At 56.2% G+C, this 20987-nt stretch overlaps 2 protein-coding genes across 3 annotated transcripts; one reads left to right on the top strand and one right to left on the bottom strand.

Annotated features, from left to right (window-relative positions):
* Positions 1 to 3527: 3527 nt before the first annotated feature.
* NLE1 (notchless homolog 1) lies at positions 3528 to 12763 on the top strand. Of its 2 annotated transcripts, none has more exons than XM_037066675.1 (13): positions 3528 to 3570; positions 3708 to 3851; positions 4788 to 4922; positions 5721 to 5800; positions 6616 to 6692; positions 6836 to 6933; positions 7249 to 7441; positions 7911 to 8046; positions 8209 to 8255; positions 9328 to 9530; positions 11452 to 11611; positions 11711 to 11781; positions 12407 to 12763. In XM_037066675.1, exons 2-13 carry the CDS (start codon positions 3757 to 3759, stop codon positions 12417 to 12419), a joined length of 1308 nt encoding a protein of 435 aa, XP_036922570.1. In that variant the 5' UTR covers positions 3528 to 3570; positions 3708 to 3756; the 3' UTR covers positions 12420 to 12763. The 2 variants fall into 2 exon arrangements, with proteins under 2 accessions (XP_036922570.1, XP_036922563.1); XM_037066668.1 differs by having other exon boundaries at positions 3534 to 3570; positions 4788 to 5005.
* Positions 12764 to 14255: 1492 nt separating this feature from the next.
* On the bottom strand, positions 14256 to 20258 carry FNDC8 (fibronectin type III domain containing 8). The gene is made up of 4 exons (XM_037069566.1): positions 20059 to 20258; positions 17027 to 17393; positions 14953 to 15183; positions 14256 to 14408 (listed from the first exon to the last, which is right to left on the bottom strand). Exons 1-4 carry the CDS (start codon positions 20256 to 20258, stop codon positions 14256 to 14258), a joined length of 951 nt encoding a protein of 316 aa, XP_036925461.1.
* Positions 20259 to 20987: the final 729 nt, after the last annotated feature.

Raw genomic sequence — 20987 nt, 5'->3', positions numbered from 1 at the left:
ACTCAGGGCCCTCCCCCTCCCCAGACTGGACAGTTGGTACCACGTGGAGATGGCGACTAACCTCTGCCCCAGCACCCTGCTCAGGGGCAGTTCTGGGGCTCAGGCACTCACACCATGAAGAGTGAGGGAAAAATCCAGAAGGTACGGGAACCCTGAGTAGACCTCCTTCCCTAGGCACAGCTGTAGTGCCCTCCATCCGGGGTACACAGCCTCCTGTCCCTCCTCCAACCACAGCTATTTTGGGAGCGGAGTGACAGCTGAGGGGCTGACAGACTTGGATGCACAGAGCAGCTGCCCAGGCCCCGGAGGAGCTGGAGGCCTCCAGAAACGCCCTTCTGGAGGGAGGAGGGAAGGAGAAGAGGAACGTTCTTTCCCTCTTCTGCTTGTCCACAACTTTCCTATCCCTCTGGCATCCACTTGTTGAAAATGCCCTTGCCTTCCAGAAAGACCGGGAGACTTGTTAACTTAGTTTAATGTAACTGGGTTTGGTTTTGGTCTGCCCGTTTTCTCCTCTTTCTCCCCGTTCAGCCTACTTCTCCTGTCTGGCTGGGACCTCCCACTAGACCGAAGTCTCCTCTCCAAGGGCTGGGTCAGCCCGGCAATCCCCGGAGACCAAGGCCTGTACCCCAGGACCAGCTGAGCCTCCCACATCAGAAAGGGGTCTTCCTGGGAGAACTGTGTGCCCACCCCTAGAGAAGACACCCTGGGATGGGGCAGGACTCGTTTCTCACCATCCAACTGAGGGCTCCCGAGGCACACGTAGAGGGTTGTCCCCAGTTTGACTCAGAGCTCTCTCGCCTTTCAGTGTCTCCAAGCCTGGACTCTGAGTCTCCTCTCCACGGGCAAGCACAGCATCTCCTTCGGTTGGACTCCCCCTGGGCAGAGCCTGGCGAGGTCAGTGCCCGGTGTGGGTTTCCTGACTGGACACGAGGATGAATGGATGGTGTCTGCACGTGGATGCTTCGGTTCACCTTTCACCATTGTGCCCCCTGCCCCCTTCCTAGCCGGCCCGAGCCAAGAAGGATGCTGAAGAAAAGGCAAAGGAGGTTACCCACACTAGGTCCTGCCCGGGCTCCGTGACCTTGAACACACAGCTGTGACTTTGGACAAGTTCCCCTGCATACTGGACACAAGGCCCACCCCTGATGCATGTTTGTCTCGTGTCAGTTGTAAAAGAAAGGATGGGTGGATGGATGCCTCCCCTGAGCTCATGGTGTCCCCAGTCCTAGGCCCCTTTGCGGGGCAAGTTCTCTGTAGCAAAGAGGGAATATGACAAAGGATTCCTTCACCAGCAGAGAACTGCAGTCCTGTGACTTCACGTCCGGTGAATCCCAGCTACAAAGCCCGATCCAGACGTTCATTCCACAAGCATTTCTGAAGCATCTACTACGGGCCAGGAACTAGCAATGGGCACAAAAACGAAGAACACTCATGAGGACAAGGACCTGTGTCGATTCTGTTCACTCACATACCCCAAGTGAGTGCCTCTAACAGTGTGTGGTGTATGTCGTAGGTGCTCAACAATATTGATTGAATAAATGAATAAGATAATTCCATAAATCTACCACTTTACATACGAGGAATACCTGGATGTTTTGAAGACCTGTAAGGGGACACGACACCGCTTTGGAGGCTGTTTCCCTGAGTGACCACAGGAGTTAACAGACAAAGGGCTCCTAGAACGAGGCCCGCTGGACAGTGAGGCTCAGCACACGTGCTGAATGAACGAATGACCATTGGAGGAACGACCTGCAGAGTGAGAAACTGGTATCAGTTTGCTAGAGCTGCCGTACCAAAACACCAGACTGGGTGGCTTAAACATCACACCTCTGGAAGCTGAAAGTGTTCAGACCAAGGTGCCATCGGGGCTGGTTTCTGATGGGACTTCTCCTCCCCGCGTGTAGACAGCCGGCTTCTGTCCGTGTCCCTGCCTGGCCGCTTCTCTGTGCGAGCGCAGAGAGAGGGAGCTCTGGCGTCTCGGCCTCTTCCTGGAAGGACACCAGTTCCATGGGATCAGGGTCCCATCCTTATGACCTCCCTTAACCTCTATGACGTCCTTACAGGCCCCGGTCTCCAAATACAGTCACACGGGAGGGCAGGGCTTCCACACATGAATTGGGAGTTTGGGGGGACGCAGTTCAGAACGTAACATTTCCAGACAGAGAAAGCCTCGGCGTGAAAGCGCTGTTGCAGGAAGAGGTATGCCTTGAAAGAACAGAAAGCCAGAGGATTCGATCTTAGAGAGAGAGGAATGGCTGAGGGCGTAAGTGAGGCTGAATGGACCCTCCTAAGGAGTTTGAATTTTTCCCTGGACATCATGGGAGCCACTGCAGGGTTTTAGGGGGGACAGAAACAGACCGGATTTGGGGGTTGAAATCATCACCCTGATTGCAGTGCGGAGATCGCATGGGGTGAAAATAAAAACTGGGAGGCCAGTGAAGAGAGGGCGTGGGAAACCAGAGGAGTGTGGCCGCGGCGATGGAGAGAACAGAGCCAGAGGCTGCCCCCTTCTTTCTCAGGGGCTGAGGGGCGGGGGAGGGCAGGACGGACAGGGAAAACCCAGGTTTCCGGGGCAGCGCTCCAGTTCTCCGTTCTCGGCCTCGGGCCCTCCGTTGTCTGTGACGTGGAAAAGGGCTGCTGTCAGCAGCAGGGGGCGTGTGCAAAGCACTCAGAACGAAGCTCGACACGTCGCGGTCCTTGTCACTGTTTCTATTGCTTTACGGTGTCGAGAACCGCAGGCATTTTCTGCCTTTGTAGTCATCTGATACCTTTAATGGATCTGATCCATTTTAAAACTGGAGATAAGGGGAAGAGGGTAGGGGGAGGCTGAAGAGGGTGGAGGAGGTCCGCTGTAGGGTGACGGAAAGAGACTAAACTCTGGGTGATGAGCGCGGAGTGCAACATACAGATTATAATACCGGACACTTGAAATTTACATAATCTTAGTAACCAATGCCCCCCCCCCCCCGCCCAATGAATTTAATTTTTTTTTAAACAGTGACCTATTTCCAGGCAGGCAAAGTTACAGGGGTTTTTATTCTTTTTTATTTTTATTCATGTATTCTGAGTTTTCTAAATAAACATGTACAATACAAATACAATAAAAGTCACTTTTTCAAATTAAAAAAACCCCCAAACAATCATTTTTGCCTTCCACCCAATAGCCCTCGGCTTTGTAAGTCACCCCCTACAGAGCGCTGCTGCCTGGAGCCTGTTTAGTCTGCCATTTCTGAGGTCTCCGGGAAAACCAGCCACTCAGAACCTGGATTTCCCCATCTGTAAAGCGGGGCAAGAATCCCCGGGGTGAAGAGACAAAAGGCTGTTTGCATCTCTCAAGGTGCTGGGAAAGATCGACCGTGGCGTCAGCGAGCGGTCCAACGGGAGGTGTGTACCAAGTGAGACCGCTCCGAAGACTGGAGGCCTGGCGCCGCGCGACACTTTCCCTCCGAAACACCAGAGGGCAATGTCGCCGTCCGGGGCACCACCCGACCACGGGGGAGGCGCTCTGTCCCCCAGAGTCTTTCTTTCTTCTCCACGTGGGGAGGACGCGGGATGGCGGCGGCGGTAGCGGTGGGTGTGCGTGAATGCTGGCGGGGCCGTGGCGGCCGGGCTTTGGAGCCCCGGGTCCAGGATGCGGGAGGGAGGCGGAAGCGGGGACCCTTCCGTCCCAGCCGCGTGGCTGACGCCTGCTGCGCGTGTTGGCGCAGGACGAGGCGGCGGCGCGCGACGTGCAGCGGCTGCTAGTGCAGTTCCAGGATGAGGGCGGGCAGCTGCTGGGATCTCCGTTCGACGTGCCGGTGGACATCACCCCGGACAAGCTGCAGCTCATATGCAACGCGCTGCTGGCCCAGGTGAGCGGTGGCCGGTGCCGGCCGTGTCGGGCCCACAGGGCTCAGGAGACCCAAGGGGCCCCCACCATTCGCCGACAGCCGGCGTTACCCCCAGGGCGAGTCCCTGGAGGGCCACTTACCGGGGGAAGGGTCAGAAAGATGCCTCGGTGTGAGAGCACTTTACACACCGACCGTCGCGGTCCACAAGCGTTGTCAAATGATTCCTCCGCGCCGCCCCTGATTAATTATCCCCATGTTACAGTGTGCCTAGAGGCATTAAGTTACTCGCAAGATGCTGCGCAGTCGATGTTGGATTTGGAATTGGAACCCAAAAGGGTCAAACTCAAAGCCTTGTTCTTTTAAGTTCCAAGCCAATGTTTTCAAAGGGTTGCCCTCTGTGGGGGTGGGAGGTACTTAAAAATGCTGTGCTTGGACTCCGCCCCGGACTTACTACCCCAGACCCTGGAGCGAAGCGGAGAGTATGCGTTTCCAGACAGTTTTTGGGCTGCTTTTAAAAACACATTATACAGCGTGGCGTGGTGGCTTGGAAAACGCCAGGTAAGGGTCTATACTAGTCCTGGACTTGGTGCTCTTTTTTAAAGAACACTGAAGAATCTGAACTAGTCATTAGCCATAGGATGTTGGGCTGCTTACTTAGTTGCTCAGAGCCTCAAGATTTTTTCCCTCTATCAAGTAGGGGTATGAAAGACTGCCTCCCAGGGCTGGTAGTCTGCGGATAAGGGATTTTAAAGTACTTTGTAAGCACCTTACAGTTGCTCTTCAAGGATTAAAAAAGGTCGACCTCCATTGGGAATGATGGGGGGCCAGTGACTCAAGCAGTATGGTTGAAAAGACGGAAGCTCCACCTCCCCACAGCTCAGTGGGCGGAGCCTCCCTGGTGCGGTGGCTCCTGCCCAGCTTTTGATGGGGGAGTTGCCCTTTGCCATTGCCCTCCAGGAGGATCCCCTGCCACTGGCTTTCTACGTCCACGATGCGGAGATTGTTTCCTCCTTGGGGAGAACGTTGGAGTCTCAGGCGGTGGAGACAGAGAAGGTTCTGGACATCATTTACCAGCCACAGGCGATCTTCAAGGTCCGCGCAGTGACCCGCTGCACCAGCTCCTTGGAGGGTCACAGTGAGGCAGTCATTTCTGTGGCCTTCAGCCCCACGGGAAAGTAAGGATAGCTGCGAGATTGTGGAGGGGAGTGTGGGGGTCCAAGTTAAGATCCACGGGACCCAAGCTCTTGGCTCAGGTTGCAAGTGAGGGACTTCCCCAGTGAGGTTCAGTCCACCCAGACCAAGGGCGCCTGCCTAGCAAGAGTCCTTCCTGACTTGATCTCAAGGAGATCTGAGCTGCAAGTTCAGCTTTGCCCCTTCTAGCCATGGGTCCTGGGCAAGTCATTCAACCTTCTTGAGTTTTTCTTCATCATCTGTGAAACTGGGTTGTTTTGTTTGTTTGTTTTTTAGATTTTATTTATTTATTTTTAGAGAAAGGGGAAGGGAAAGAGAAGCATTGATTGGTTGCCTCTCTCATGCCTTCAAACAGGGGACCTGGCCCCCAACCCAGGCATGTGCCCTGATCAGGAATCAAGCCCTTGTGGGATGATGCCCAAATGAGCATCCGGCCCTCTGGGTAGGATGAGAAGCTTTACCTCGGGTTACAGCTGTGGCCATTCCTTTTAGGAAGGAAGAGGAGAGGAGTGGCCTCCTGGGTCTTCTTCCAGATCGTATCCATGTTGTGCTTCTCCTTGTCAGGGGAGAGAGAAAAGTCCAGTCCCAGATTGTATTCTCAGAAGACAGTTGAAAGACAGCAGACGCAGGCAGTGTTTCGGGGTGAGCCCTACCCCTTGTCCCCACTGCAGAGGTCAGGCAGCGTCTCTTCCTCCACAGGTACCTGGCCAGTGGCTCTGGAGACACCACTGTGCGCTTCTGGGACCTCAGCACGGAGACACCACATTTCACGTGCCAGGGTCCGTATGCAGTTAGCTGCTTAGTGAGACTTAACAGTGGGCGGGGGACTTGGCGCTTTAATGGGTGAGGATGCCCAGAGCAGGTTCCAACTCCTTTGCATCCATTTACTGACTGCCTGCCTGCCTGCCTGCCTGCCTAGGCAGCGACCGTCCTCAGGAGCCCAGCCAGCTGTTTGTAAACAAGCAGACCAAACCGAAGCGTGAGCGTGGGGTTGTGGGAAGGGACTGACTGGCTAGTAGTCGTAGCAAGAAGAACCTGGCTTAAACCCAGCCTCTGCCATAGTGGTTCTCAAACTTGCATATGCATCAGAATCACCTGGGGGGCTTGTTAAACTGCAGACTGCTGGGTCGCACCCCCAGAGTTTTTGTCTCTTGGTCTGGGGTGTGGCCCGAGGATTTGCTTTTGAAGTTCCTGGGGGGTGCCTGTACTGGGGACCACACACTGGCTGGGCAAGGACCTTGTGTGGGGGTGCCTACTCCCTTTCTAAGTTTCTGCTTTCTCTTCCGGAAATTCAAGGCGATAATTCTTGCTTAGCTTCTTACCTTGGAGCTGTTGTGAGATTTCAAGGGGTGACAGAAAACACTTGGTGCCCTGTGAGGGATTATTGGAAAGGCAGTGTTAGCTGTGCAGCAAGGTGCGTGGCTTTAGCACGTGGGCTGCGTGCTCCCTCTGCCTTGGAAGCCTCATCTGTTCTTTTGTTCGATTGTTCGTTTTCTCAGCAACTGGTTTAGGGCTACTCGCTGTGTGCCAGGCACTGCTGGGAATCGGGGATAAAAACAGACGTTTCTCCTTTCTCCCTCCCCTTCCTTCTTAGGGCACAGACACTGGGTCCTTAGCATATCCTGGTCCCCAGACGGCAAGAAGCTGGCTTCAGGCTGTAAGAATGGCCAGGTAGGTGACAGGCCGGGTGACTGGACAGAAACTCTGGGGTTACCTTCATGGAGCTGGGTCAGAGCCAGGCTCTGGGTCTTCAGGGAGGGTGGGTGGCGCAGTGGAAGGTTGGGTGGGTTATTCCCTGAACGTCCGTCTTTCAGATTCTCCTGTGGGACCCAAGCACAGGGAAGCAGGTGGGCAGGACCCTCACTGGCCACAGCAAGTGGATCACAGGCCTGAGCTGGGAGCCGCTCCACACGTAAGAGACACAGCTGGGGAGATGAGGAACAAAGGGTTCAGAGCTGTCCCCCACTCCACTTGGACAAGGTGGGCAGTCTGACAGTGACCGTGAGGCAGGGAGTGGGGAAGGTCTTCCACACCTGCGTCGCCACTGGGTGTGGGGGGCGCTGTTCATCACGGGGCCCGAGAGCTGCCAGGAGGTGCAGCTGGACCTTGAGGTCAGGAGCTACCTAGACATTGTCACTGACCCCGAAGTGGCGACGGGGAGGTGCCGCGGGAAGACAGGCATCGCGAGGTCGGAAGCGAGGTCACATCTCCCTGCCCCGCCCCCCAGGAACCCCGAGAGCCGCTATGTGGCCAGTAGCTCCAAGGACGGCAGCGTGCGGGTCTGGGACACAACCTTGGGCCGCTGTGAGCGCATCCTCACGGGGCACACCCAGTCGGTCACCTGTCTCCGGTGGGGAGGAGACGGGCTGCTCTACTCTGCCTCGCAGGACCGCACCCTCAAAGTCTGGAGGGCTCTCGATGTAAGACCCTGGGGAGTCGGGAAGCTGGTCTGGGGAAGCCGGTCTGGGGAGGCGAGCACCAGAGGGCGCAGTGACCAGTGTTCTGGGAGCCGGGTCGGGGAGGCGCCCGGGGAACGGGGGTGCTGCACTCCGGAGAGGCTCCGATGTGCATTAGCGTTGGCCGACTCTGGAGGTTCCTGCTGCAGCGGCTGCTTTAGCTTCCTTTACTGGACCTGCCGTGTCCCAGACTCACCTGACCGGAGCCGTGGTGTTCTGATGTACTTCCTTCCGGGAAACGTGTTTCAGAAACATTGCTCTGAGCCCGGGCCCTCTTTACAAACGAGGGGACTCGTGAGGCCCCAAGGGTGGTGTGGTTCAGATCACACTGAGTGAGGGTCCTGGTTCTGAGTCTCCTGGGACTAACCTCAGGGTGCAGGTTCCCCAGGGGTGAGAGTGCTGTGTGCGTCTGACCCATTGCCTTCTCCGCTAGGGCGTGCTGTGCCGGACTCTGCAGGGCCACGGCCACTGGGTGAATACCATGGCCCTCAGCACGGACTATGCCCTGCGCACAGGGGCCTTCGAGCCAGCCGAGGCCTCAGTTAACCCCCAGGATGTCCAGGGGTCCTGTGAGTGAACGGGAGAAGGAGGGGAGAGGGCTGCTTGGTGAAGGGCCCGTTCTCTAGCTTTAATGCGTGAGAGTCGGACCCAGGCCGGGTGTTCGCGGTTTGTGTTCTGATCAGCCTCCTTCCTCATCTCCCTCTCTCCCCTCCGGTGCGTGGCGGCCACAGTGCAGGAGTTAAAGGAGAGGGCGCTGAGCCGGTACAACCTGGTGCGGGTGAGTAAACGTTGGCACGTCCTGCCCTGGGCTCTCGAGCTCCCAGCCCCCCCCCCGGACTGCGGACCCTCAGCCCCTCTGCCTCCAGCCCCACCTCAGAAAGTGCCTTTTCTGGAAAGTTGTTCTTACAAACCCTGGTTTACACTCCTGACATCCTAATGTGTGGGATCACCGTATTTCATTTTGTTTTTGTTGCTTCTCTAGATTTCGTTCCCAAGGTACCTCTTTAATTTTGTTAGTTTAAGTAACACATTCATGTGATCTAAGGTTCAGAGAACACAAAAGGGCGGGCAGGGGATAACCTCTCATTTCCATCACATGTTCGATCCTTCCCTCTGGAGGCATCTCGTGCCACGAGTGTCTTGTTTCTCCTTCCAGAGACCTCATGTGTTCACGTATGTGTGTGTGTACACTGTGTGTGGTATGGTTATGTGCTGTATGGTGACATTTAGGTCAGCGATGGGTCACACGCACAACAGGGGCCCCATAGGACGATAATGGAAAGTTCCTGTTGACTAGGGATGTGGCCTAATGCCCCGTCACGATGCATTATTGTTATCAGAGGGCACTCTTGATACTTAGAAAAAGCTTGCTGTGAACCGTGTCCCCGATGTGGTGGCGGTGGCCTCACGTGTCTCGTGTGTCTGCACTGTTTTCTCGTGTGCTTGATTTACTCTGGGGTGGTTTTGTGCGGTGATGCCGCGCAGGTGTCTCACTTCTGAGCAATAGGTTGTGTGTGCCACCGCGGTTGTGTGAGTGCCCTCTGTGATGTTTGCACGGTGACACAACTGCCAAATGAGAACGCACCCCTGTCATTAAGTTGCACAGACCCCGTGAGAAGCCCTTCCCCGTTGCAGCGCGCCACCCCGGCCCCTGCTTTCTCGTGTAATTACTCACCTTAGAAACCGTCCTGCGTTCACACAGTTTCCTTTTGGGGCAAGTGACTCGTGTGAGTTGGTGGCTGGCCTGGGCCTCGTCACCGTGTTGAGTGACCAGCGGCGAGTTTGCAGCCGAGGCCGGGTTCTCCCGCCTGAGACCAAATCCAACTCCGTGCGCTCTCTGCCTCCCCCAGGGCCAGGGCCCCGAGAGGCTGGTGTCTGGCTCAGACGACTTCACCTTATTCCTGTGGTCCCCAGCAGAGGACAAGAAGCCCCTTGCCCGGATGACGGGGCACCAGGCCCTCATCAACCAGGTGCTCTTCTCCCCGGACTCCCGAGTGGTCGCCAGCGCCTCCTTCGACAAGTCCATCAAGCTGTGGGATGGCAGGACGGGCAAGTGAGTGGGCACGTGGGCAGGGAGGAGGCGGCCCCTGGCACTCTGCAAGGAGCGTGGCTCTGCCGCTTACTAGCTGTGTGGCCTTGGCAGGTGTTGGGATTTTCTGAGCCTGTTTCCTCTTCTGTAATAAGAAACCTTGAGTGAGGTGGTATATTTATTTATTTTAAACTTTTAATTTATTTTATTTTTAAACAGAGGGGAAGAAAAGGAGAAAGAGGGAGAGAAACATCAGTGTGTGCTTGCCTCTTGTGTACCCTCTACTGGGGACCTGGCCCACAACCCAGTCATGTGCCCTGACTGGGAATCGAACCAGTGACCCTCTGATTTAATGGCCGGCACTCAGCCACTGAGCCACACCAGCCAGGGCGGGATGGTATATTTAGCAGCAGCACTGAGTGGGCACTGAGAACGCTAGTTCATCTCGCGTCTAAGGAGAGGCGATCTTAACCCTGGCCTTCCTCAAAGTGTGGTTTGCAGGTGGGCGGCACCAGCATCTGGGGGTTTGGTAGAAATCAGAATCCCGGGACCCACCCAGAGCTTGTGGATCAGAGTCTGCACTTGAAATTTTTTTAAATTCTTTTCCAACTATAGTTGACATGCAATATTAGCTTTAGGTGCACAGCAGGGTGACTAGACATTCAGATACCTGACGAAGTGGCCGCCCCCGGGGGGCCAGTGCCAGTCTGAGCCCGTACGTGGTGATGACGGCGGTGTTGGCTCTATTCCCATGGCCGTGCTGGACCCCCCGTGACTGTTTTGTGATGGCCGATCTGTACTTCTTAATCCCTTCACCTGTTTTTCACTCTTCCTGCCAACCCTCCTTCAGCGTGGCGACCATCAACTCATGCTCCGTGTAGAGGACTTTGTTTTTATTGTGTTTGTTCTTGATTTTGATTTTTAGATTCCACATAGAAGTGAAATCATACAGTATTTGTCTTTCTCGGACTCAGTTCACTTAGCACATGCCCCCTGGGCCCATCCGTGTGGTCACAGGTGGCAAGGTCTCGTTCTTTTACGAGGCCGAGGGGTATTCCCTTGCACACGTGCCGCGTGTTCCCCTGGCAGTGAACACTTGGGTCACTTCCCTATTCCGGCTGTAGGAACGGATGCCGCGGTGCACACGGAGAGGCCTGTTGCCTTTTTGGATTAGGGTTTTGGGTCTCTTCAGACACATACCCAGAAGTGGAAAATGCTGGGTCATACGGTAGTTTTATTTTTAGTGTTTTGAGGAACGCCCATATTGTCTTCCACAGTGGCTACGCCAGTTTACATCCCCACCGACCGTGCAGGAGGGTTCCCCCTTCCCCACGTCCTCACCAGCACTCGTTGTCTGTCGCTTTGTTGGTGATGACCACAGAACCTGCAGTTTAATAACATCAGCAGGTGATTCTGCTTGTCCCTCAGTCCAAGACGCCCTGGTGTGGCATTGCATGGCGCCCTCGGGGTTAATCGGGTTGGAGGGGAGGCGCCTGTGCGTCCTTCAGTTTCTTTCTAAGGTCAGACGGCTGCGTGTCAGAGATGCCTCATGCCTCGTCCCAGTAGACACAGCCAGTCTGTCTGGACCAGGTGGTCTGGCCTCGTGCTGCTCCGTGCCACCTGTGAGCAGGCGACTTGGGGGGGGGGGATGTCAGGCAGATGGGCCGGGCAGACGGCTGCGCTGGGTGCTAAGGCGTGCGGAGCAGAGTTGGCGGGGAGTGCTGGCAGGGGGCACCCTACAAACAACTCACTGGGAGGAGTCCTACAGGCGCATCCCGGGCAGGGACGACTCGGTTGTCCTGGGTGGGGCCGGGCAGTGGGATTCTGTGTAAGCTCCCAGGTGATTCTGACCCGCAGCCGGGGTTGGAGACCACTGCCGTGGGCGCAGAGCGGACCCCTCAGATGTGTCTGCGCATCCCCATCGTCACCTCCCCCCTTGGCCCAGGTACCTGGCGTCCCTGCGTGGCCACGTGGCTGCCGTGTACCAGATTGCGTGGTCGGCCGACAGCCGGCTCCTGGTCAGCGGCAGCAGCGACAGCACTCTGAAGGTGTGGGACGTGAAGGCCCAGAAGCTGGCCGCCGACTTGCCAGGCCACGCGGACGAGGTGAGCTGCCGGGCCCCGGTGGGCGTGGGGCTGCAGCCGGGCCCTTCTTCACCCTCCTCGCTGCCCCACCTCCCCTCTTCCTCCTCCGCCCCGGTTCAGGTATATGCCGTCGACTGGAGCCCAGATGGCCAGCGCGTGGCAAGTGGTGGGAAGGACAAGTGCCTTCGGATGTGAGTTTGGGGAAGTGGGCGTGGGTGTGCTGCGCCCTGGCGCCCTTGTGGGGGCTACTCCTGGTAGCTTTCCCTGTGGTGTAGATTTTGGGGGGCTCGCTCGGACCCCAGACTGCCCCGGAAAGGTGTGCAGAGCCAGGTTCTTAGCGGGCTGTGGGAGGGCTGTGGAAATGTCAGGCACTGTGGCAGCCCCCGCCAGTGCTGAGGCCCTTCTCCCGGGGGCAGGCCCAGGGTCGCTGTGGTGCCAGGCGGGAGCTCCTCGTTAGCGCTGCATTGGGATGTCCTAAGACCTAGTTCAGATCCCGGTTCTGCCTTTACTGTGCCGTCTGGGACAGCTCGGTTAACGTGTCTCTGGGGTTGTCACGCTTCAGTAGACAGGAACTAGGAGGTGACATGCCTTGGGACCTGAGGCACTTCGTCCTTGTACAGGGACAGCCTTGGTGGGCTCCCCAGGGGGCCGGGCCCCGGTTGAGGCTGTGGTGAGGCAGCCTGCCGCTGAGTGAGGCAGTAGCCAGGCTCTGGTTGGCTGAGGGAAACCACAGGCCCGTAGAGGGCCCGGGGGATCACGAGGCAGCCTCCCTTTCCTGCGGAGGACCCCCATCCCGTCCCCTCCCCTTCTGCACAGATGGAGGAGATGAGAAGCCCTACAGTGCTCTGACCCCCAGCTGGACCCGGCCTGTGGCAGCCGCCTGCTCAGCAGCCCAGCGGCTGGGTGGTGACCTGGAGAACAGGTGTGGCCTGCTGGCCGTGCACGGACCTCAGTGGGGCTCCTCCCCAGCACCGGAGTTTGCAGGTCATGGGAAGCTACCTCGACGCTCAGCCCTTGGCCATTACTCTGGGTCTTCCTAGTCCCATCAGGGTTGGCAGGAGGCCAGGCAGTTACTGGGTCCCTGCCACTGTCCCTGCCTACTTTCCCTGATGTTAGCCCCAGGTAGGGGCAGACCCCAGATTCTGTGACCAAATAAATAACTTATATTTTGTGTGTCTGGGTGAGAATCCCTTGTCTAGAATCCATGCTCAGCCAAGGTCTGTGCCAAGTCCTTTGTTCAGCCCCCTCTGCACTGGGCTACCCCCAAACCACACAGGCCACGCAGTTGCCTGCTCTCCCTCCACTGCCCTGTGCCAGCCAGTGGGAGGCTGGCTGCAGCCCCCTCGGGGCGGCCAGAGGATACCGTGTGAGGCGATGCTGTCTGATGCGGCGGTTTGCATTAGAGCTCCGTGCAGTTACCGGTGCTGTCCTCAGTCCCACTGGCTCCAGGCTGCTCATGGTGTCGGAGAGCGGGACAGACAACACTGTCATTGGCACAGGGAGTGCTGCCGGGTGCCTCCCTCAGACCCCACCCAACACACTTCTCAGGGCCTTGCCAGGTGCCCCGGGCTCAGAGCCAGGCCCCCAGGATTCAGAAAGGACCAGTCTGATGGGGCGTGCAGTGATGACCTCTAGCAGACGTGGGTATGGTGTGACAACAGGGTGGTTCTCTGTCCCCCGAGGACTTCATATCATGGAGAGACTCCCCACCAAGATCTTGCCCCCCAGGCCTCCTGCCTCCACTTTCTCCTCTTCCAGTGCTAAGGCGGATGGCTCGGGTTGAATGGTCTTTTTAAATTGATTTTATAGGAAAGGAGGGAAGAGCATCAATTTGTTTCACTTATTTATGCACTCATTGGTTGCCTGATGTGCCCTGACCGGGGATGGAACCCAGTGTATCAGGATGATGCTCTAACCACCTCTCAGCTCAGCCAGCTGGCCAGGGCCAGGTTGAACTTCTGAAGCTCACTCGTGTGGACTGCTCAGGGCCACAGCCTTTCTAGCTTGTGGAACACCCTCCCCACCCCTGTTTTCACACGTTCCTAGCTGGGGAGGGCAAAGGAAGGTGGCAGTTGCTGAGACCCTGTCTGTGGGCACTTTTTCTGAGGGTGCTCTCACGTGACCCTGACGATAACCCAATAGCCATGCCTAGAATGGTCTCACGTTCCCGTATTTTTGATGACGAAACAGCCCAGGAAGCTTAAGTGGTTTGTGCTCTCGCATCCAAGAAGAACCAAAATTAAACAGATGCCCCAAAGCTTGTGTAGTTTGCACCGTGTCCCGCCAGAGCCCTGCTGACAGGGTGTGGGGGGCCACCACCTCTGCCCCGGTTGCTGGTTTTCCTGGTGTGTGTTTGGTCGGAGTGCCAGTCTCTTCCAGGGTCGAGAAAGGGCGAGGCGGGCAGAGCCGGGCAGTAGGCGGTGGCGGTGGCATCACATTGCCCTTCCATCCTCCCCGCCCACTGGACTCGTGGTTCTGGCAGAAGTTAGGAAGGTGGGTGCCGGCAGCCCAGCCGAGGCCGAGTGCAGCAGGAAGCAGAATGTCGGGGTGCTGAGCGAACTGCAGTTCTTTAATGAGGGACTTGGACACAGCCCAGACCCGGGGAGGGGGTGCCTAGCCTCTGTGGGCGGTGGCTGCCCTGGCCTGCGAGTCCCCACCCTCCTCCTCAGTAAGGAAGTATGTTTTCCAGATCTTCCAGCCTCCGCATCTCGTCGGGCCTGATGGCCACTGTCTTCCGCTGGGGCTCCCTGCGCCGCACCGTGATCTGGATGGGGTTGTTCTCGGGGAAGCTGCTCAGGTCATTGGCAACGGTTGCAAACTGAAATCACATGAGAAAACCCCTCAGATCTCCTTCCCAGGCCTGATCTGTCGTTGCCACCCCTGGTTTGTTTGCTAAATGGGATCTTAGCTTCGTAGCCTGGCCAACCTACCTGTCAACACCAGTAGAAGCAGGTACAAAAAGGTATGATTCAAGCCTGTGATGTTTCCAACCACAGAGCTATGTACGCAGGCCTCTCCCCTACCCCATGCCCCTCCTTACCCCCAGACTGCTCCCTTCTTTGTCCCCCTTCAGCCTCCTCCCTGTTTCCTTCAATGCCATTTACAATCGTTGGTAAGAGTTGGAAGGTGACGGTTATAGTGATGCCGATGAGCATGTTACTTCACATTCCCTGTGGGCGCCAGAGTGGCTTAGTCCTTAAACCTCCCAGGAGAGAGCAGCCTGCAATCGATGTGTGTGTGTGTGCGTGGAAAGCAAGCCAGCAGGGAGACGGGCTGTGGTGGTAGGGGGTGGCCCCGACCTCCAAAGCCCCTGGTGCAGACTTCTCTCCCCGACCCCCTGGGCACCCCTCCCCGGGGCTCACTTTGTAGGGCTTGCACCACTTCCCCACTCCAGCCGTGTTGGCTGCCCGGACGATGAGGCAGTAACTCGTGTTGGGCTTCAGCTCCATCAGCTTGACGGTGGTGCCCAAGATCTTGTGGAAGATCCACGGGCGACTCTTTGTCTTCAGATTGTTGTCACTCTTGGCTACCTCCTGCAGCAGGACCTGGTAGAAGCTGACTGGCTGCTTGCTCAGGGCGTAGGTCCAGGAAATCTGGGAGAAGAGAGCCCCGGAGGCTTCCTCAGACCTGGCCTGGCCCGCCCTCCCCTTGCCCCGGCCCCCATTGCCATGCCACATGGGTGGGGATGCCCATTGCCACCCCCTGCCCCCCCCCCCGTCCCCCACCCACCCCCACGGCCATCCCAGTCCCTGCTGGAGCCGAGGCAGCTCTCATGGGGGCGTGAGGTACTCCAACCGCATATGGGCCGGCCGGCCTGCTGCCTGTACTCGTCTTCCTGCGCAGCCTGGCCCACCGTGCAGGGTGCCTTCATTCTGTTTCCTCCAGACGGGCAATTTTTAACCAGTGTGTCTCGAGAGTTTTTTTTTTTAAGATTTTTATTTATTTATCTTTAGAGGGGAAAGGACGGAGGGAGAGAAATATCAATGTATGGTTGCCTCTCAGGGGTCCCCTGCCGGGAACTGGCCTGCAACCCAGGCATGTGCCCTGACTGGGAATCGAACCATGATCGTGTGGTTCGCAGGCCCGTGCTCAATCCACTGAGCTACACTAGCCAGGGCAAGAGTTTTTAAAACATGCAATTTGATAATAAATAGCCCACCAGGTGTGCCTCAGCACTTGTGTGTTCTAAAAATTCTTGCAGCACACCAGTTGAAAATGGCCATTCCGGACTATGGCAAGTGAGAGGGACCTGGGAGATTATCTTGCCCGCCTCTCTCATTGCTGGTGGGGTTAAAGGTTCAGAGAGGGTAAGTGGCTGGCCCACGGTCACACAGCAATTAAGTGACAGTCGGGGATCAAACGGACAGCTCCAGAGCCCGTGTGCCACAACAGGGGTCGCCAAGCGAGCCTGCCTTCGGGTCCGAGGGCGTTTCAATAACACTGCAGATTCCTGGCCAGCCAACTCCTCTCTCCAGGCCAGAAGCTCTCAGACTGGGGTGCCTCGAACAACCCTGCTTGTTAAAACACAGGTTGCTGGCCCCTGCCCTGCCGGTTTCTGATGCCGGAGGTCTAAGTTGGGGTTGGGGTGAGAGTGGAACAACAAAAACTTCAGTTGCTCCCGGGTCACCACAGGACGCTGCCAGTGCTGGTGGGCTGGGAAGAAATGGGGCCCCAGGCCTTCCAACAGTCGGGTTTCCACACTCATCTTCCTCAGGCTCAGCTCGGACTGTGCCCACCACCAGATGAAAACCTCTGCAAGAAGCAGTTCCCCGCTGCTGACAGAAAAATCTATAAAGTAGCCTAACATTTGGGGGGCTTCCGGAAAACGACCCTGGACTAACTCCCCCAACCTCCCCTAACATCACTCCAGGACAGGGCTGCTCAACAGGTGGTCCGGGGCGTCAGCACCACCTGGGATTTTGTTGGTGGTGCAAATTCTCAGGCCCCGCCCCCCAGGCCAGCTGAATCAGAACCTCTAGAGATGGGGCCAGGAACCTTGTTTAACGAGATGATCAGATCTATGGAGACAGGAATGTGTGCAAAGCCCTGGGTTGGGGCCTGGCTGTTTCCTCCCCCACTTCCCCACCTCTATGCCTTCCATAGCATCAGGCCCTCCAGGGAATGCCTTCCTGGTATTTAAATCCAGCTCAAAGGTTACCAAGAGCCACCAAGCTAATCCCTGCCCCCAGAAGTCAGGTTTCCTTTCCTCTGATTTCGTGGTGGCGTTTGATCTGAACTCTCCCCACAGCTGGGAGCCCTTTCTAGCCTGCACTGGAGTTTCTTACACGGATGCCCTGTCTCCTAACCCGTGAGCTTGAGGTCAGGATGGAGGTGAGAGGCACCTTCACACTCCCCGCAGAGCTCAGCTCAGAGCCTGGCACACTGGGGGCGGCCACTCAGCCTCTGGGAGATGCATGAGGGAGACGGGAGACGCACCACGGCCGTGTAGTCGCTGACTGTGTGTTCGCAGATGAAGGGCGCCTCTGGCACATCCGTGACCACGGAGGACTTCGAGGATGTCGAGGTGGTGTCCGTGTCCAGCTCAGGGTTGTCAAGGTCCAGCAGGCCCCCAGGGGCTGTGTGGGACTTGGAGTGGTGGACGCAGAGGGCCAGGTCCTCCTTTTCTGTACTGGCCGCCGGGGAGGTGTTGAGTTTGTTCAGCTCGCCTTCCAGCAGCCTTGCAAAGAAGCTGCTGTTGGGCTTGGTCACGGCCAGTTTGATGGGGTTCAACAAGGTGGACGAGATGGGGGAGGTGCTGGTGTCGTCGGAGCTGCACTCGGACTCTTCCTCTGGCATCGGCCTCCTGGAGTGTGAGGGGGGACCAGTGACCCGATGGGGGAGGGGGCCACCCCAGCTGGCCCAGGCAGCCCGGGAGCTCCGGGAGGCCGGACACTGGGCCTGACTCACGTGGGTCCCCAGCTGCTGCTGAGCAGCTCCGAACATCCTCACTGCTGTGCAGTAGTGTGTCTACCCCCCCACCCAGGGCATGTGTTCATGGAGAATGCAGATTCCTGGTGCCCTGTCCCCAGCTGGGGCGGGGCTGGGGAAGCTGCCCCAGTGCATAGGATCCTCGGGTGATTCTGATGCCGGTGATTCTGAGAACCACTGAGGAACACCTGCTAAAACTGTCTAAGTCCTTCCTCTAAAGTGGGGTGCAAAGGTCCCAGGGAATGACCCCATGACCTACTGGAGGGTGGAAAAATGTTTAAAAGAAAAATAAGCTTTACTAATATGTATGCACTATTTAATATTTATTTACTTTTAGAGAAGGGGAAAGAGAGAGAGGTAGTGGGGAGAGAAACATCATGCCTCTCACACCCCAACTGGGGACCTGGCCCACAACCCAGGAACGTGCCCTGCCTGGGAATCGAACCGGTGACCCTTTGGTTCTCAGGCTGGTGCTCAACTCACTGAGCTACACCAGCCAGGGCTTCACTATTTAATATTTAATGTGATTATTAATTTATTTACTTAGAACTTATAACATTGAGCAATATTAATATACATAGCATGAATTAGCAGATGAATGTACATATATTGGGGTGAATGCCCAAAAACCTTTGACCAACCCTGACTAGCCCAAGCCCCCAGTGCCAGCCATTGGTGGGGATTTAGAGGAGATGACTTCCCCACCAAGGTCATTTGTAGGCTGGAGGGTCTTGAGTGTTGATGCCACTTACACTTCAAGTTGTCCTCATGAATCTCTGTTTTAGATTTACTTTTTCCAAACACCAGGGCTGAAGCGGGTGCGGAAGGTAGCTCGGCTCCAGCTGTGTGCTGGACACACTGTCTTCTGAGGTTTACAGTGGTCCTGCCGGATGGGCGCTAGCCCGAGTATCCACACGTGGGCCTGAGGAGGCCCTGATCTTAATTAACTTCTCCGCAGCCGTAGAGCTAAGTGGTAGAACTTGGACTCCTAGCCCTAGACTCTCAGCACAACACAAAGTTTCCTGGAAGCATGTATCACTTCAGCCATACCTGCCACTTGCAGGTCCCTTAGGAAATGGATACTATATCCCTTTTATATAATTAGGACCAGGGACATAGTTTGTGGGCTCCCTTCAAAAATCATTTAGGATTTTGCTCTGGCTGGTATGGCTCAGTGGACCGAGCATGGACCTGTGAACCAAAGGGTCGCCAGTTCAATTCTCAGTCAGGGCCCATGCCTGGGTTGTGGGCCAGGTCCCAGTTGGTGTACATGAGAGGCAACCACACATTGATGTTTCTCTCCCTCTCTTTCTCCCTCCCTCCCCCATCTCTAAAAATAAATATTTAAAATCATTTAAAATTTTTTTGAGGTATAACTCTAGAAAGCAATAACAATATCCATATGTTCAAAAACATGCGAAAATTCCTTTATAATACAAAAAACAAGCACGTAAATAAATAATTGAATTGAAAATTGAAATGAAAGATTTTTTTCCTGCAAGTTTGGGCCCAAAATGTGGGTTTTGCACATTATACATGGCAAAATAAGGTAGCCTGTGAGGCCCCTTTAAAAATTATTAAGAATTTCAAGAGAGTGACGGGAGCCTTAACGTAAGTACAGGGCCCTTATGACTGTAAACACACACCATGAAAGTGCCTTGCGGATGATCCCTTCCGCCTGCATCAACCACCCCCCTCACTGGCTCACTCCTTCCATTCCCAGGACATTCAGCTCACGGATCACCTCCTCCAAGAAGCCTCCCTCCACTGCACCCTCTCCCGAGCTATACTAAGCCTCTTCGTTTTCTCAAGGAGTCGTATCCTAGCTCAGCTGTATCATTCTTGATTCTTGACACACACACACACACACACACACACACACAAGGCGGGGAGCTACTGAAGGTACTGCTTTTTAGCTGTACATTCCAGAACTCAACCCTCGGCCAGACACCTTGCAGGAGCTCCAAGCGTTTTGTGGGATGAAGTAAAGGGAACCGAGAATCTCTGAGGAGGAGCAGTAAGCCTTGCCCTGAACACAGACAGGCTACTGGGGACACACAGGAAGGGGACAGCACCAGAAGGAGGATGGAGAGAGGAGCCATGGGGGAGAGAACGGGGGCAGGGATGTCTGGGGGAGGGGGGAGGACCCCAACTACACTAGGGATGCGCAGTCAACACAACTTGGGACAACCACAAAGGATGCATGGACAAACCAAGGGGGGTGGAATCAGGGGAGGGAGGTGGGGATGGCTGGGGTGCGAGGGTGAGGGGAGGGGAAAAGGCAGAGAACTGTACTTGAACAATAATGAAGTAAAAAACAACAACAGATCTCTGACTAATCCTGGAAGGCTTCTTGGAGTGGGAGGCCTCCAGGAACTGATTCGAGGTCAGTAATCTATGACACGACCTGCACACATGCCCTTCCCAGGAAGTCCAAGGCCCAGGTTGTGACGGGTCCAGGAGGTACCTCTTCGTCCCGCCCCTCCCCACCCCCCAGCCCCTGGCTTAGAAAGGAGGAAGGGACCGGACTTGAGTCTTACGGTAGATTGCTGATATCTTCCTCCGTGAAGTTAAACAAACTGCCCCTCGAGGAAAATGGGAATCCTTTGGTGGCCACCGTCCTGTTCATAGACTTGGGGTTCGGAAAGGGCTCCAACATTGGATTCAAAACGTTGACTGTTTCCTTTTTCATCAGGGCCTCCTCCCCGTCTCCCACTTTACCGAACACCTCTGATGCCATCCGGTTGGTTTGGGACCGCAGCGGTCACCCTGCAGGGCAACCAAGCAGATGGGAAGCGGAGAGAAACTGGAGGCAGCAGACCCACCGTAGTTTAGCTGGGATGCGGGTGCAATGAGCTGACTTCACAATCATCGCAGAGGGTAACAATTAGAGGCTGCGGTTGCCAGGGCCAGGACCAGGAGGCGTGGAGTGGGTAGAGCCAAGAAGCGATTCCATCACCCTTCCTGCTCTAAGGCTCTGCGGGTCGGCAGGCGAGCTGCCCTTCTCTGAAGATCAAAATGCTCACCACCTGTGGAGCCCTTTGGCGCTGCCCTGGGAAGGAGGGAGGGGAGGGAAGGTGGGACAAAGGCAGGTGGGACCTGGAGGGAGGCGGCACCAGCATGGGTCTCCGGGAGAGGGAGACTGTGGGAGGCTGAGGCGCCTTGTCCAGAAACTGCAGGCGGCAAACCCCCACCATGCCCAGTCTGCAGGCCTGGGGAAAGCACATATACCCGGGTTTTGCTGCCAGAATTATAAACGTGCCACACTCTGACCCCAAGGGTCCCCAGGTGTTGAGTGACAAAGGAGGGCCCTGCAAAGGGATAGGGATGGGCCACACATTATTTCTGTTCTCAAGGAAGCCACGCCACTGCAGGAAAAAACACACGCACGACCTCCGAGGTGGGAAGAGAGGCTGGTACAGCTGAACCGGCTTCGCACTTGGACGGCACGCGTCTGACGGACTGAATC

The sequence above is a fragment of the Sturnira hondurensis genome, unplaced genomic scaffold (assembly GCF_014824575.4).
Source record: "Sturnira hondurensis isolate 20B ecotype Veracruz unplaced genomic scaffold, ASM1482457v3 Scaffold0001221, whole genome shotgun sequence".
Taxonomy (NCBI): Eukaryota; Metazoa; Chordata; class Mammalia; order Chiroptera; family Phyllostomidae; genus Sturnira; species Sturnira hondurensis.
This window is presented reverse-complemented; position numbering and strand designations above follow the sequence as displayed.

What these genes read in the sequence shown, in the direction of transcription:
- NLE1 (XM_037066668.1), top strand. An exon ending in CAGGCTGTAAGAATGGCCAG is followed by an intron (nt 6,693 to 6,835) that starts GTAGGTGACAGG and finishes TCCGTCTTTCAG; the next exon opens with ATTCTCCTGTGGGACCCAAG. An exon ending in TGGGATGGCAGGACGGGCAA is followed by an intron (nt 9,531 to 11,451) that starts GTGAGTGGGCAC and finishes CCCTTGGCCCAG; the next exon opens with GTACCTGGCGTCCCTGCGTG.
- FNDC8 (XM_037069566.1), bottom strand. Translation starts at nt 20,258, where the DNA reads ATGGCATCAGAGGTGTTCGGTAAAGTGGGAGACGGGGAGGAGGCCCTG. An exon ending in GAAGATATCAGCAATCTACC is followed by an intron (nt 17,394 to 20,058) that starts GTAAGACTCAAG and finishes CTCACACTCCAG; the next exon opens with GAGGCCGATGCCAGAGGAAG. An exon ending in AGTGGTGCAAGCCCTACAAA is followed by an intron (nt 14,409 to 14,952) that starts GTGAGCCCCGGG and finishes ATGTGATTTCAG; the next exon opens with TTTGCAACCGTTGCCAATGA.